At 40.0% G+C, this 17,870-nt stretch overlaps 1 protein-coding gene across 22 annotated transcripts in view; it reads right to left on the bottom strand.

Moving 5' to 3' along the window:
* The window catches only part of KDM4C (lysine demethylase 4C), a 446,017-nt gene that overhangs the window by 75,308 nt on the left and 352,839 nt on the right, over window positions 1-17,870 (bottom strand). Inside the window, exon 21 of one of the 22 annotated variants that reach the window (XM_043547720.1) lies at window positions 16,386-16,403. The exons of the other annotated variants lie outside the window; for them this stretch is intronic. Coding sequence (XP_043403655.1) covers window positions 16,401-16,403 — 3 coding nt within the window. The 3' untranslated portion in view covers window positions 16,386-16,400. Of the gene's footprint in view, window positions 1-16,385; window positions 16,404-17,870 lie in introns of those variants that run through there. 22 annotated transcript variants of the gene reach the window in all.

Raw genomic sequence — 17,870 nt, 5'->3', positions numbered from 1 at the left:
CTACCCAAGATCCATAAACCTGGAAATCCTGGGCGCCCCATCATCTCAGGCATTGGCACCCTGACAGCAGGATTGTCTGGCTATGTAGACTCCCTCCTCAGGCCCTACGCTACCAGCACTCCCAGCTACCTTCGAGACACCACTGACTTCCTGAGGAAACTACAGTCCATCGGTGATCTTCCTGATAACACCATCCTGGCCACTATGGATGTAGAAGCCCTCTACACCAACATTCCACACAAAGATGGACTACAAGCCGTCAAGAACACTATCCCCGATAATGTCACGGCTAACCTGGTGGCTGTACTTTGTGACTTTGTCCTTACCCATAACTATTTTACATTTGGGGACAATGTATACCTTCAGATCAGCGGCACTGCTATGGGTACCCGCATGGCCCCACAGTATGCCAACATTTTTATGGCTGATTTAGAACAACGCTTCCTCAGCTCTCATCCCCTAACGCCCCTACTCTACTTGCGCTATATTGATGACATCTTCATCATCTGGACCTATGGAAAAGAAGCGCTTGAGGAATTCCACCATGATTTCAACAATTTCCATCCCACCATCAACCTCAGCCTGGACCAGTCCACTTCCTGGACACTACAGTGCTAATAAACGATGGTCACATAAACACCACCCTATACCGGAAACCTACTGACCGCTATTCCTACCTACATGCCTCCAGCTTTCACCCTGACCACACCACACCATCCATCGTCTACAGCCAAGCTCTGCGATACAACCGCATTTGCTCCAACCCCTCAGACAGAGACAGACACCTACAAGATCTCTATCAAGCATTCCTACAACTACAATACCCACCTGCGGAAGTGAAGAAACAGATTGATAGAGCCAGAAGAGTTCCCAGAAGTCACCTACTACAGGACAGACCTAACAAAGAAAATAACAGAACGCCACTAGCCGTCACCTTCCGCCCCCAACTAAAACCCCTCCAACGCATTAGTAAGGATCTACAACCTATCCTGAAGGATGACCCAACACTCTCACAAATCATGGGAGACAGGCCAGTCCTTGCCTACAGACAGCCCCCCAACCTGAAGCAAATACTCACCAGCAACCACACACCACACAACAGAACCACTAACCCAGGAACCTATCCTTGCAACAAAGCCCATTGCCAACTGTGCCCACATATCTATTCAGGGGACACCATCACACCAGGGCCTAATAACATCAGCCACACTATCAGAGGCTCGTTCACCTGCACATCCACCAATGTGATATATGCCATCATGTGCCAGCAATGCCCCTCTGCCATGTACATTGGTCAAACTGGACAGTCTCTACGTAAAAGAGTAAATGGACACAAATCAGATGTCAAGAACTATAACATTCATAAACCAGTCGGAGAACACTTCTATCTCTCTGGTCACGCGATTACAGACATGAAAGTAGCTATTTTACAACAAAAAAAACTTCAAATCCAGACTCCAGCGAGAAACTGCTGAATTGGAATTCATTTGCAAATTGGATACAATTAACTTAGGCTTGAATAGAGACTGGGAGTGGCTTAGCCATTATGCAAGGTAGCCTATTTCCCCTTGTTTTTTCCTACCCCCCCCCCCAGACATTCTTGTTAAACCCTGGATTTGTGCTGGAAATGGCCCACCTTGATTATCATACACAATGTAAGGAGAGTGGTCACTTTGGATAAGCTATTACCAGCAGGAGAGTGAGTTTGTGTGTGGGGGGGGGGGAGGGTGTTGAGAAAACCTGGATTTGTGCTGGAAATGGCCCAACTTGATTATCATACACATTGTAAGGAGAGTGATCACTTTAGATAAGCTATTACCAGCAGGAGAGTGGGATGGGAGGAGGTATTTTTTCATGCTTTGTGTGTATATAATAAGATCTTCTGCAGTTTCCACAGTATGCATCCGATGAAGTGAGCTGTAGCTCACGAAAGCTTATACTCAAATAAATTGGTTAGTCTCTAAGGTGCCACAAGTACTCCTTTTCTTTATGCTCTACAATAAGAATTCAATGAGTATGTGAAATACACACGTGAGGAGACGCTTATCTTTGAATTACTGAATGCTAGTGTTTCAAAGAGCAGAGTTCTTGTAAATTTCAGTTTAGTGCAATAGTAGTTTCTACACAAAGGAATGAACTGGACAGGTGTGAAGAAGAAGAAAAGAAATGGAAATGCCTGGGTGGAAAGAAACTATATAATATGGGGAGGATGGGGGACACCAAAAAATAAAACAGCAGAGGAGAAACTAAGTAAAAGGGAAAGAATCAACACAAAGGGAGACAACACAAAGGAGAAAGAAGACACTGTGGAAGGAATGTAAGAGTGCATTGATGGCACAAGAATATTGATCTTATTGAGAATCCTGATACTTATCTGATTTAAGTAAGAATTATTATTAGAGCTGTGTGGAGGAAAAGGTAATTCCATGTTACAGAGGATTTTAATATTTCAAAATTTGGCTTCCTTCTGATTAGGAATGAAAGCCCCAAATTTTGAAATTCTCTGTGAAAGGGAATGAACCAACCTGACAAGGTGTCCCAGAGATATACACCCTGGAAGGCCTGGGGTCCCCAACTCTGAGGCACCCTGGAAGCCTGGTTCCCCAACAGCCCACCAGGTAAGATTGGGACATGGGATCTAATGGGAAATTCTGCCCTATGTTGCATGGCTATACCAAGGGGACAAGCACCTTCTTTCTGTGCAGGATACAGACAGAGCCTCATCCAACATTCATGGAAGTCAATGGGAGTCTTTGGCTTTTTTATTAATGGGCTTTAGCCCAGGGTCCTAGTGCTCCTTTGACTCCTCTGGGATTCCTCATCGTAGTAAATATTATGCCTGGTAGGAACTGTATGCAGAATTAGGCCTCTAGACTGCTATTTCTCTGTTATTCTGGTTGGGCATCTATTATTTCTAAATATTGCTTCTCCATGGTGCATTTCCATGTATTCTAACGTTTGCTCGTATTTGAATCTTACACTATAAAGTATTAATAAAAAATGAGTAAACAACAATAACATGGTGAAAATAAGAGCATACTAAGGGATACATTTTCATACCGAGGTGTGAAACTTAGCAGCATGACTCCCATTAATATTCATATGAGTGCTAGAAGTAAAACCATCAAGCTGAAAATTTACCTCTAAGAATTTTGCTTTACGAATTTCTCTTAAAAGTTGAAAAAAGGTGGAGAGGGATGGTCAGAGAGTATGTCAGTTTCAATCATTTGCTGAGATCATCCAGATATACAAGTAGGAGGAAAAAAGTAAAACTGACTGTAACCAGATAACGAAACTGGAGGAGTACATTAGATTTCATAAATGTAACCCCTGAACTCGAACAAGTCAGAAGTCATACATATCAGCTATCTGGAGAACAGTTAGGCTTTGTATGTTCTAGTCTGCTAATTGAATCTGCAAGATACGGTAATTCTCTTGGGGAATTGATAAGTCAAGATGCAAAATTACCAGTAGCGATAGGGAAGACATTTATTCTCATAATTCAGTAATCTTTTCTGCAGTTGGGCTATATAGCCTGCTGAAGTTGAAAGACTATTTTGCCTTATCTGCACAGAGCATACATTACATGGTATGTCAGAAACAAGAAAACAGAGGGACTCTCAAATTCAGCGTGTCACACTATGGAAGGAAGCACCACAAACATGACAATATTCTGGGACACTTCAGCATCTCCACATAGCTCATCAAGACAACTGAACAGTGTATTAGAATGATACAGTAACTGTCCTATAAAACTGAGATGCCTGTACCATCCAGCACACTTTATTCCTTAGTTGACTGTGAGAGATGTTCAAGTCTGCATTAGTGAGAATTCTAACTGGGATCAATATTGGGCGTACCCACTTAAGGTTTCCAGCTCTTAGCCATCACCTCTCTTGGGTGGAGACCCACATCTCTCCCCCTCTGGATGGTTAAGGCTGCACAGCTCCCTGCGTTACACTGTGATATTCCCAGCAAGCCAGTCTGCCTAAAGGCCAGTGCCTGTGCTTTGCTTTCCCTCCAAGGGTTATGAACAGAGCATTGCCAACAGTTACAAGTTACCACACAACTCTTTCCAAGCAAGCACATTTATTCTTAAGGTAAAAGCATTACAGAGAAAACACATAATAACAACACACAACACACACTAAACATACTAGGAGTCACCCTTCAGTCTTTTGGGGCCCTAGTAGGCTGAAGACTCTAACCTTTCCTCAAGGGTTGGGATTGCCGTTGGAGAGAAGGTCCTATCCATTTGTTGGATCAGAAACAAGGCCCAGAGTCAACTTAAACACAGCCTTTTCATATCAGAAGCCCTTTCTTTGTTCGTCTTTGGAAAACCCAGTTTGAAGCAGAATATACAAGCCTCCCCAGGTGGCGATACCTGTCAGGAAGCATTTACAACCTAATTGATTCACCTTAATCACCACCCACTGGTTTGGGCTCCTGGAGTAGCTGCGATAATCCTCCCCTATGGAGTTGCACACAATCCTTGGCCCATGGTGGTACATAAACTTAAATACAACATGGTCCCCAAAGATACTGCATGGGATTGCAGTATCCGTTACACTTTTCCCCATCTCCTCTGAGTACATGCTAGTTCAGGGAGTAAGGCTCCCTCTCTCCCATGTGTAGAGATGGTTTGGTGGATGGAGTGACATCCAAGGGGGATCTTGGTAGCTGCAGTCATAAAGGAGGGGAAAGTAGTAGTAGGAGAGATGTAGAATAAATATAAAATTAGATAATTAAGGTTAGCTTAAATTTGGTTAGAGAAATATATGTTGTAAAGAAAAGCCCTAACTAGCAAGTAAAAGAAAGGCCATGACAGTAATGAGTTATAAGAGCAGAAGGAATGAAGTAGGAAAGACGTCTGGTTCAAAGAATAACAATAAAATAAGGGGAAGTTTCTAAAAAGAAGGCCTTTGACCAACAGGGGTGACTGCAGATGGTTTTAAATAAGACAAAGAGAATGTCTTTAAAAGAGCCAACATGGACCTTCCCACCCATATACCAGTGTTATCTAAAAAATTAGGGCCTATGTGAACCCAGATGCAAAGGAAAAACTGTTGGTCAGAAAGAAGGAGGGAAAGATATAGGGAGGAAAGGCCTTGGGGAGAAAGAAGGTTGTAAATCTTATCTGGATTAAGACTGGAAATAAGAGTGAACTCTCTCAAATTATTTTTTAGCTGAAGTCAGTAACTGACAAATACATCTCTTGTTTGATAAAGGGTATAAAACAGTAAACTCTTAAAGGCTTCATTGCTAATAATTGCTGGACCACATTGAAGTAACCAATATAGGTCTAGGCACCCCCAGGTTTCACCTGTTTGTAAGTATCTTGATCAAACGCTTATCAATGTTTTGTTACTATTTCAACGGATTAAATTGGTTATTTAGGTTTTTCAGGAATGTTTAGAGCAATTGTATAATTACCATTCAGCCTTTGGATTTAGAAAAGGAATTTATGGTTAAATTAGTGTTGTAATAATATCCTACATAAATACTAATTCCAAATGGAGAAGATCACTCTAATAATAGTCCGTAAAAAGAATCTTACAGATCTTCTCTTTTTTGGGGTCAAATGCTTTTTGCCACCACATTTGAGTGAGATTGCAACCTGGATGAGAGTGAGTTGGTTGATACTCAAGGCTGAGGAGATTATAGTGGGCTAGAGGAAGCCACAGGAGAACATGCCTGAGATTACATCTCCTGATTGAGGGAGTATTGCAATACTTTTTTTTTTTAAACCAAAGTTCATAAATTGGGAACTGTATTGAGATTAGTGTGACCTGGGTGGCTATTTTATATCTGCATGTGGTTAGGATGCTGCAAACCCTTCCTTTGGACGTACCAGTTTTCCTGAAATCTAGGCCTGTTTTCCATTTTTAGGGTTAGATTAGGACCACTAATTTAAATTAGGCTGATACGGAGGCTAGGACACAATGCAGCAACCTAGTTTTTAATTGGAGCGTCTCACTGTGAACACCCCCATGACAGTCCTCCGTCTCTGGGTTGGCTGTCCATTGGCTTGTAGCTGGAGTTTAGGGAGGAAAGTCAATTCCAAAATCAAGGGGGCCCTGCCAGCTATTCCCCTCCTTCATACACTGCAGGAGTTATTGCAACTACAGGCAGTACAGCACAGAAGAGCAGTGACTTCTCAAGTAGGTGGGTCCCAAGAAATTTAGGACGTAAGGGGTAAAAATCAACATCTTAATCTGAAATAACCTAAACTTTATGATCTTCTACTCCCAAGGGAATTCTGCGCCAAAAATTAAAAATGACTAGAAATAATTGAAAGTGCAGTGATTATACTGTTGTTGTGTTTCAGTGTTATTTTGACAAATAAAATATGAAGTACTTTGCAAAATTTTAAAATTTTTAATTTTTTGGCACAGAATTCCCTCAAGGGTACCAGATTTTATGTGGCATAATCTGGATGCAGGCAGCTCGGTGTGGGGTCTGGGTGCAGAGGGGAATCTGGATGCACAGGGGCTCAGTGCAGGGTTCTGGGTTCAGGGGGAATGGGATTCTGCAGGGGAGTACAGGTGAAGGTGGTGAGGTCTCAGTGGCAGGTGGGCTGTGGGAGTGGATCTTGGTGGGGTGGGAGGTCAGGGTGCAACTGGTTGGGGCTCAGTGTGGTGGGGTCCAGGTGTGGGAGGCATCTGGGGGTAGGGCTCAGTGGGGTGAGGGTTTGGGGGCTTGGTGTGGGGTTCTGGGTGCAGGGGGCTCCTGATGTGGAGGGGGGTTCCAGGTGTGCAAGTTGGGGGAGGGATCTCTGTACAGGGAGCTGCTCCCCCTGTACACTCAACCTCATGCATCTGGACCCTGCCACACCCAACCCCCACACCAAGCAGCATCCCCTGCACCCAGACTCTCCCGCGTCAAAGCCCCCCTTCCCCCATGGTGCAGAGCTTCCTGCAGCCAGGGGAAGTTTTTGGGGGGGTTGATCTTTTCCCCCAGAAGTAATCTTCAGGGCATACTACAAAGCCCATCTTCTTGGGATTTCTTTTGGACAGTTGAGGGGTGTGAAGATTTGTTTTTGGTTAGGATTTTCAAAGAACGTCTGTTTTATAAAAACAAAATATCAGCTGATTCCATCCACCATAAAGTGGAAATCCAAGAGTTCTTAACTCCAAGTTCTGTGCCTTAACTATCGACTATCATTTGATTAGTATCCTAGGCTTTTATTTTTGAAGGCCTCTTTCATTTCAGGGCTCATACAGTAGCTTACTGAGCGGAATACATTATCTTTACTATCACATATACAATCTATAAAATCCCCAGTCTTTTTTCCAGATACAGAAGCATGTCTATTGACTTTCGAATAGTACATATTAAATACAATAAGAGAATATTGACTCAGATATAAGAAGTTAGTTTTCTATGAGCTGTGAACACTTTTGGAGTTTATACAGTTAGCAGAACTACAAAAGGAACTACAGCCTTGTGGCTTGATATTTATTATTCAGTTTATTACCAGTCCTAAAACTGTTACAATAAACCCTCATTTTGTAATTAACAAAAACGTAGTATGTATATGCTGTTTTGGTAAATTTTCTGATTTGTCTTTTAACTGTCTACACAAGTGAGTTGAAAGAGATATGGTTTATGCTATGAATCCTAACTAAATGGCTCTCTAAGAATACTTCTAAATCCTAGTTCTGATCTCACCGAACCTTGTGCATTACCCCACTAACATACTGAATAATAAGCACAAAAGACACGTCCTTTAAGGTTACACTTGCTCTACAGAAGCAATGCATTGTCTCATTTATTCCCAAATGTATGTGAGTCAGTATGGTACAGAGGTTTCTTAACATCTCCAGAGAGAGTTAGTATTTTACAGAAGTTTAAATTCACATTTTTAACAAACACATAAAGAATCTTTAAAAAATGATCGCAAAGCAGCAGGGTTAAACCACTCCTATTGCCTTGCCCTATTATTAACAGCTGTCTATTGGCAGCTCTGAGATCATTGCACTTTCCTAGGTAGAAGACAACTGCAAAGAGGTATGGTTTGTTGATTTTTATTTTTATTTTTAAATACGACTGATTTATTATATTTCAGAACACATAGAGATTTTAGCATTAAATATGGGTCAACAATTACTAAACACATCAACAAAGTGACACTCATTAAAATAAATCACACAAAATAGCACTTGTATTATAACATGTTGTGACACTACCACTGCTTTCATAAATAAAGAATGAGAATTAAACTTTCATAGCTAAATATTTCACAAGACTAGATTGCAAATGTTGACAGAGTCAATTCATCATTCCAGAAATCAGACAAGGCTCAGTCTTCTGTAGTCAGGAAGCTCATTATTTCATTAAAAATTACATTAAACCTAGGACTCCACTGATCTTTTTATTAAAAATAATCACCAAGAAGGTGAACAGTAATAGTCAGCCTCTTCCACTAAAATATTCGACCTGCATTTAAGTCAAGGGATGAAAAGCAAAAAGTAGTCAAGGCAATAAAGTTGTATAGGACTGAATGGACGAAGAGAGGGAGCTGGATGGCTAAAAGGAATATTTTATGATTAGTTCACTGTTCCAGAGCTACTCCAAGTACCTGATAGAGCTGGCTGGGAATTTTCTTACACAACGTTTTTGTGACTCCATGAAGGCAGACCTCTGTGCTCACAAAGAGCCCCAACAACTTCAATAGGCCTCCATGTAGACACACAGTTTGACCCATATGGATCTCCACGAAGGATCCAAGCCTAAGTCTTAGGGACCAAAAATTACCTATGCAAAGTGAGTTACTGAACCAAATCCAATTTTTAGGAGCTAGGTATCTGTCTGTACAAAATATATAGTACAAAATAGATTAAATGATTGACAATGTTCAGTACCGAAGTACTGTATCTGAAGACTTAGTTAACCTCTCACTCTGTGAGGTGGTCCCTCCAGGGGGAGGTCGATGCACATTACCAAAGTAGCATGCATTCTCAACAGCGAGACAGTATATGACTTGTGGATAAATACAGTACTTTAAATTCCGTCTGGCATCTTTCACTGCCAGTCCATTCACTTCTACTTGTATTATAAAAGTTTAAAGTTTTATCTATTTGAGTGAGTTTAAGATACTAAACAAATATTTTTAACAGTACATGAGATATTATGCTTACAATGTAATCAAACATCAGGCCTATTTATTAACCAGATTGTTTTTTATTATTTTATTTTGCATTTAAGAACACTAACATCTCACTTTGTTGCATAATGAGTCTTTCCCCTTACAAAATGGCTGTTCAGTATTTGACATTTAGCTGCAAATATATCAAATATCTGTGATGTGTTTTGATAAGAAATGTACAATTCAAACAATTCACCAGTAGGTCTGAGTGCTACGAACTAAACCTTTCCTAACAAGTTAAAACTTACTATGAAGAATTATATTTATTCCCAAACTATCTTAGAGTAATGATCTACTGAGGAATTACAATGAAGAAAATCATGTTCTTTAAAACTATCACTATGAAATACAGAAATAGGATAACCTGAGTATGAAGTACAGCCCCAGAAGCTACATTAACACTTAAATTTGAAACACAATGTTCTGTGCTTTCTGTCTGAATTTTAAATGAGATGGTTGTATGCTGTTGCCTCAAGTTTTAAAACAGATTAAAACAGATAAGCGCTTTCCCAGAAAGTTTAATAGACACGGTTGGCCAAATTCAGAGATGATGTAATTTACACTCTGGTAAGTGAGTATAGTAGCATCTAAGATAGTGTAATTTCCTGATGGAGGGATGGAAGAAGGTGCAAGTTAGAGTAGGCTGGGGCTATTTTAATTCTTTAATTTAGATAATCTTATATGCCTTTATTAGCTGTTATACACCACCCTACCTGCTCCATTTGTCTGTAGATTACATCTGTTTGGACTCCCTTATACCCAATTACAAACCTAGACCTTTAAAATTCCATCTGTTCTGCATGATGGGATTGTCTTTTTTAAAAGAATTCAGTGTTATTCAATGGGATTTTTTGACTTGCAGAGTGAATCTCATATAGGAAAGGGTGAATTAAAAAGAGCTAGAACTGTACCTATGGGTTCCAAATGAGATCTTCAGACTTTCTAGTACACAGAGACCCACGGGCAAGGAAATGTAAGGACACATCTCTCTGAAAGATCTCACCACATGTGACTTATCTGCATGTTTCTTGTTCATCATTCAAACAAAACTTAAAGATCCCCATAGAGTTTTTTTTAAAGGATGATAACCTCAGTTCCCTAGTAAACAGTTTTCTCAGTAAAACAGGTTCTGAGGTCCAAAACTATGTGTGAGCTGTTAGTAAGGCCCCCAAAGGTTCCAAATGTGCCTACAGAAACTATAGTGACTACTCCTCCACTCTCTACATTGTCTTCCCATAAAATACTGAATCAAGTTTAAGGTCTCAGTCCTTATCTTCAAAGGTGCTCAATGGTCTGGGTTTATCATATCTAAAAGATCACCTGAAGCTCTGAGATGAAGACCAGGCTGATGACTGTGGTTGACCACTCTGCTCCTCAAACACAATAGAACTTTTTACCATAAGGTAAATCCCATCAGTGCAGGAGATGGAACTTTCTTGAGGGCCAGTTCAAGACTGTGGAACAACCTCCCACAGGAACTAAGGACCACCACAAATCTTATCTTCCACTCCAAGTCCAAGGTGTGCTTCTTTGACTTTGCCTTCTCTAACATAAACAAGTAGTGGTGCGGAGCAGACGTACTTCCCGATTCAATGGGTGATACTAGACTAAATTGCAGATGGGGCACTGACCACCCACAGCAGCACCCTCTGTGCTGGCACTGCAACCCTAATTCCAGGTTTATGTAGAAGGGTGATCCCAGGGGTGGGAGGGCTGGAAAGCAGAAGGATGGCTGTGCCAAACCTGAGTGGTGCTGGGACCCCACGCACTGGGTCACAATGACCGAAGTGGAGAGCTGGGCCCAGCCCTCCAAGACAGAAGCCACTGCTGCTTGCTCTCCAATACCGGCCCCTCAGACTCCTTCCCACCACACTGAGTTGGGAGAAGAGTTTGTTTACCTGTTTTTGCACCCTTGATTTCATGATTTCTGTGGCTGCATGTCAGGGGGGTTTTGTGTCCAAGGCCCACAATATCTCCTAGTGGAGATACTCTGGTCTACGTCACCCAATGGCCAGAGTCCATGGCCTCCTTGCCTAGCGGCTGGAGTCAGTGGTAATGTCACCTAACAGCGACAGTCCATGGGCACCTTGCCTAGTGGCTAGACTGAGTGGTAATATCGCCCAACAGCGAGAGTCTGCTCCATCGGGTTCAAACCCAGGGCCCTTCAAATTAATGGTTCAGCTACATGGCCTAGAGGCTGGTGCCCTTACACCTGTTCCTTGGGTCATTTCCTACCCCTGCTTCCGTTCCTCTGTCTGTGTCATGGGTCTGTCCTCGGGTCTTCCTTGGAGTCCTCTTAGGTTGCTTTCCAGAGCCTCTTCCCCTCTCTGCAGCGACTTGTTATCTTTGGCCCCTGCGGTTGAAAGGCCTGCGACAGCTTGACTGTGAGGTCTAGTCCCAGTCTCTCGGAGCCTCTGCAGCTTCTCTGTAGGAGGCTACAGCATCCAGTTGCTCTTCTGCTCAGTCAGCCCGGACTGAGCTGAGTTGCTCCCTCTTGAACTCTCCCTCACTGTGAGCATGCCCAGCAGGAGTGAGGGGGTGTGGCTGCCTGGATCCAGAACAATTCCTTAACCCTTGCCTCACCAGTGTGGGGTTTGTATACCCTGTCACAGTGCAATTAAGCCCATGAACCCATGCTAAATCTTCCCTGTAGCAGCATGTACATTTAAAACAAACAAACAGACACAAAACCCTAACAAAATAAAACACAACACTAACATTCACAATTCTCCCCTCAGGGATACGGCGACAGAAAGAATGAACCACATGTAGCAGACATTAGTCACATCACTTACTACACTACTGGAAGGTTCATAGATACTACAAAAAGAACAGGAGTACTTGTGGCACCTTAGAGACTAACCAATTTATTTGAGCATGAGCTTTCGTGAGCTACAGCTCACTTCATCGGATGCATACATAGATACTACAGTGACATGTGCAGCATAAGAACTGATATAGAGTAGAACACAGATTTGCAGTGATCTTTGGAGTATGAAAGATACTTTATATACACCAAATTCTATTCGTGTGCTTAAAAAAATGTTACTGTAAAGCCTACCTCCAATATAATCTTTTTCTACCGCAACAGTAATGCATTCCACTTAGCAATAACACAAACATAGTACAGTGCAAAAATCCTGGGAAAGTTTCTTCTGTCTGTGTCTACCTGAACAGTCCTTAACATACAAACACTATTCAATAACAAGATCTGCAGGAAAACAGCAACTACATTTTATCTGCCTAACTTGCTTTAAATAACAGATAACCACAGTAAAACTAAGCAAAGAAAAAATTAGTTCAACAGAGAAACTAGATGACTGGTTCTCAGAAAGTGGTCAGGAGACAACATGGGGGTTCCCAGTTTGAAATGTTTTAACCACCAAACATCTGGAGACCTTTAGTGAAATGAGAGGGGGAGATGGCCAATAAGAGGATCGATCTCTCTCTTATAAGAGGTCTGTATAATGAAAAAAATTAGAGAAACCCTGAACCAGATAATCTCTGATGACGTATAATGGGGAAAAATAAAACTCCTTTTTGCCTACTCTATGGTTATTCTGATGGTTAGAGCAAAAATCCAGACTTGTTATTGGTGGCGGGAGATATCTGTAAGGATGTCTGCTTGAAATAAAACTGAAATATATCCAGTGTAGTTATTTGCCTATAAGTTTTTCATACCACAGAGAAAGGCCCACAACAACTCCTAAGTAATGTATCTATTATCTAGGCCTAACCCATGAATTGCAATCGTACTTCTTATTAGCTTTAGTTTAAACTATTTAATCTCTTTTGCTTTGGGTTCTGTTACTTTTTAGTTATCTTTCTCTCTTCTTTCACCATTTAGGATAAAACTTGCAAATATTGAACCATTTGCAATTTTGCTTACTGATAGTACATACAGTTTATAAACTAAGATGTCTGCAGTTTCTTAAGATTTATGTACTGAAAGATGCTTCAATCCTTTTTTTCAGACCCTTCAACTTAAAAAACATGTTTGCTATTTCAAATTTCCTTTCATGTGGATGAGAAGTATCAAAAGTTTATTATTTTTCATAAATATTGTTATTGTCTGATGTCTAATCACTATTATTCTTTATCAGAGTCTTGAACTATAGTCCCCGCTACACACACTTTTTATGTCCTCTGTTTGCATGTAAGAATATCTAATACCTCTGATCTTGTGATCTTTGAGCTTTTATTTTGTTCTCTTTACTTTGAAGGGGAGTATAAAAGAGACAGATCAGAGTCACATACCTGTATTTGGCACTACTTGATTGGATAATTATAATTTACTAGGAGATATGTAGGATGGAATATAACTGTATTTTGTAAAACTGTACAGTCAGCAGCTATTTCTCTGACACCTGATTATATGTTAGTCACAGTTATTCAACTGCATAGGTGTGGAACAAATCTGTCAGCAAACTAACACACAAGAAATCATCCAGCAATATAATCTGTATTCATTACTACTTTGGGTAATGTAGAGGCTCTTCTAAGATATTAAAAGTGTTTGTCTCCCCTGGTCCAGACTAGCTGAAACATGACTAACAGCTGGACCATTCTATCTGCTGCAAAAGATGTGCTGAAGTTGCATTATTAGACGCATGCAATTAATACTGCCACTCAGTTACATCAAGAAGTAAATGATAATACGATGATAACAATGGTCAAATTAGTGGCTGTCACACTCACTTATCTGTCATATGCTTTGGAAACGGATGATCAAATAAATGTCTGTTTTTTTAATACATGATGTGCATGGCCACTGGTTGATGAAAGAGAAAAAAATGCATAACACTAGAATAGGCAAAACAGCATTACCATCTGGTTTCTCACATAAAATCTGTAATATTGCTGTAGAGCTCAGACACAAAACACATGACATACTGGTGAAATAAGTACTGTCCTAGTGCTGTGTATATTAAAATGTATACTATATGCCTTCATATAGCATCTTTATGGATTTTCCCACAGTTCGACAAAAAAATCTGTAATGGGTCTAGAAACACTCTCCTAACTCTCAGTCCTTTGCTCTATCCAATCATCCTTCCTCTTTCTACTCCTCCTCCATAATGTATCCTAGGGCTCATGACCTTTGGATTTGTGATTTTCCCTTCCCCTCAAATACATTTTGGATAAATATGTTTAAAATCGTCTGATATATCAATAGCAAAAGGACTTGAGGAAGATAAAATGGAGAGAATGACACCTCAAACCAATAATCTGGGCAGACAATGAAAGATGGAAGATACTGAAATTGAGCTGAAGGAGCAGGAAGCCAGAGTTTCAAAGACTGAAAAAATCTGCACTACGGTGAAGAGGCATCAGGAAGTCACTGAAAATCATTCACATGCTTGATCTCTTCATACACAAAGGAGTGGATAAGCCCATTCTTGTTAGTTTACGGGGTTTTTTTTAATGGTTAGAAAAGAAATATGTACATATATTTATACCTCAAGTGATAATTGCTACATTAGTGTAAGGCATACGGTTCAGCACTATTATTTTAATGATAAGAGTAATGTGATTTTAATAAAAGTTCAGTCTACACAAAGAGTTAATATTAATGATATATAATCGCACAAAATTTTTAAAATAAATTCAAAACACTGTAACTGAGTTGGATTACAGAGGATAAAAGTCTGTAAAATGTGAGTGTATGTGTGAGGGCTATGGAGTGAACTGAACTGATTAAGTTTTAAGTTAATGCCAAAAATGTATGGAGATTGTGGTGCTTAGGGACAGCTGAGCCTTCTTACTGTGAAACCAAGTCCAAATTTCTCCATTACCATAATGTTTCTAATACAACCAGACATATCCAATATGGAGGTGAGAGTTGCAAGATTCTACTTACAGGCAATCTGATTTCTAACTACCGTCATGAAATAATGTGCACAGATACTTGTTAAAGGAGCAGAGAGGGTACTCCTAGCGGAAATCTTTAGGGTAAGGGATAGTTGTATGCCAGTTATCTCCAAGGTACATTATTGAATTGCTGACTAAAATGACTAAACCTTCAGGCAGAGCCATCACAAGTGAGCCAATGATCTAAACTGACACCAGCCCCTTCCAACAAAGATGAGACACGACTGGGTTAATTGTACGAAGAAGAGCTGAGGAGATGTAAATCTTATACAGATCTGGGATTCTCTAATAGAATTAGAAACAGAGTATGCCTTCATAAATCTTTTAATAGCAATTTTATCTGTCTATGTCCATTTAATTCTGAAGTCTGTCTCCAATGCGGTCAAATACAATTGATTTCTCATGTGATATAAAGTGACTGAGCAGCTATACTTTTATGATATAAAACTCCTGGTTGTACCATGTACAAGAATACTGGCTTCTACCTTTGCATGAAAAGGTGCAATTTTGTTTTTCATCTCAGTTTTCAAATATTGAAAAAGAGGACCAGCTTTACAGGTTATTTTCACACTTTCTTCCATGTTCTGAAAGATTTTCCCTTTATGGTGACCAAGAAAATTTCATTTTGCTACATTCAGAAAGATCAGCAATGAGATTTTTCAAGATAAGACCTTCTGACATAATACCTTTTAAGGGGTGTGAATGGGAAAAAACATTGGGAAACTCTGCTTTCATTTTGGTCTTTCACCCAAGCTTCCATGCTGAACAAGACAGAGGGTATAATCCTGATAATTCCAGTGTCTAACAGATGCTCAATCATGGCAACTTGTAGGTTATATTAGGTGCTCTTTTTAGGCCATTTTCCATTAATATTGAGTGTATATGAAACATGAAGCAGTCAAGCATTCAAGAGGGTTATTCTCCTAAGCATAGTAACCCAAAATTAAGAAGGTAGGGCAAGTATCCCCACTTTTCTGAAGCTACAAGTAGTATTCCATCCTATCTTAGGTTTCTTATTCTGCCTTACAAAATTTACTAATCATTCTGCAGAAAAATAAAAAAATAATAAAGGATATAACATGGAGGTATGGTACATAAAAAAGTGTATAACGAAAAGCTATCATGTTGGCGATATTAATAAAGCCCAACCAAATGACAGAATTGTCCATCCAGACAGACAAACTTATTGATACTTCGGACAAAATATCCTTTACAGTCTATAGTTGGGAAGGGTCAATAGTTATCAGAAGATCAAGGTATTTTACACTTACCCCTGAGCCCAGAGGCCTCATAAGGTTGAACAGAAGTGACCGCTCGACCCAGTCAAAGTCTTTTCTGGATTCAGAAATACAATTAAGGTGTGATCAGCCTTCAATTGTACCTACTGGGGAATATTTACCAGTCAGCACAACATTGTCAAGACTGTCATTGACAAATTCCATCTGATAAAATTTAAATAATTAGGACATTAGTCCGAGCAATTTAGACAATCTTGACCTCTGCTTTGAGGAGTGCAATAGGATTGTAATTAGCATAAGACTCTAGTGAGTAGCCTTACTTTGAGCACAGAGTAATTGTCACCTGGTACCAACGGTCTGGGAGAAGCCCTGAGAGGAGAGTATCCTTAAAACTCTACTGAGGCTCGGAGTTAAGTGATCTGCCATTGATTAATAAAATGCCACTGCAAAGCCATAAGGTCCTGAGGGATCCTCATTAGCCAAGTCTCAGATCGTACTCTCTCTCTCTCTTTAGGAAAAGTGGCAGCACTGAGGCTTTCTACCTTTGCATGGTAGAACTTGGGAAGCATAATGCTAGAAATGGTGAGGTGTCTGCTTTCCCCTTCATAGTAATGTAGAGATTATAGAAAGTAGGCAGCTCATATCAAATTTGGATCTTTAACCTACTGTGTTTAAAGTTTAATTTTTGTTTGCACAGTTTCCAAGCCAACACTTTGTCAGATTTGTTGGATTTATCAAAAATACAAATATTTATGATCCTATGAACATGTTCAATGCGGCTGGTTTATTGTGTACTGATTACAGCTCTGATTTTAATTATCTTCACAAAGGCAGGTTCAGAAAGATACTTCTTAGTGAGTTTTTTCTGTTTTGACTCTATATTTCTTAGGATGAATAAGGTCAGCTATTGAGCTCACAGGAACTTTCTTATATCCCTCAATAATTATAATTAATATTCCATGGAGAACTTCTTTTGCGGCATCCCAGAAAGTTCTTGAACCTACATCAGGAGTGTCAATGTTGGTAGTATAATTCCTTTACAGCATTCTCAAGCCCATTACCTTCTACTTTTTTGGTTTGCAGGTAAACAGTAAGAAATCCAGATCTAAAAGAATTAAGGCCACAAAATAACTATTGCCACAATATCACAATTGAGGACCATACCAGACAAGAAGGAATCCACAAACAAAACAGGCAGGAGTAAGAGTTGTCTCTTTTGTAGCCAAAGAGATCAGAGATCTCTGAGTGGACATAGGAAATATTGCAGTAGGCTATTTTTTACTTCCTCAAAGGAAAACATATTCTTTATCTACAATACAGAACACATTCACTCATTGATTTACAAAAAATAATAAATTATGACATCCAAAGAGGGAACTAGTTAGGACAAAATTAATTTATGACTATTGTTCACCACAAAAGTTGCAAAAGGCAAACCCTAAACAAAAACAGTACTTCGTAATGGGAAGAGATGACTCTCAGAAAAGATCTGTAACCAGGATGCAGAAATAACCATCCATAATGGCATAAAACAAAAAGTCTTCATAACTTGATGAGACCTTCAATGTAAGTCAGGACTCATTACTTCAATGAGATCTGGAAAGGCTCCAGGA

Source organism: Chelonia mydas, chromosome 5, assembly GCF_015237465.2.
Source record: "Chelonia mydas isolate rCheMyd1 chromosome 5, rCheMyd1.pri.v2, whole genome shotgun sequence".
In the NCBI taxonomy this organism is placed as follows: domain Eukaryota; kingdom Metazoa; phylum Chordata; order Testudines; family Cheloniidae; genus Chelonia; species Chelonia mydas.
Note: the sequence above shows the minus strand (reverse complement) of the source record. Positions and strands in the feature narration are given on the sequence as shown.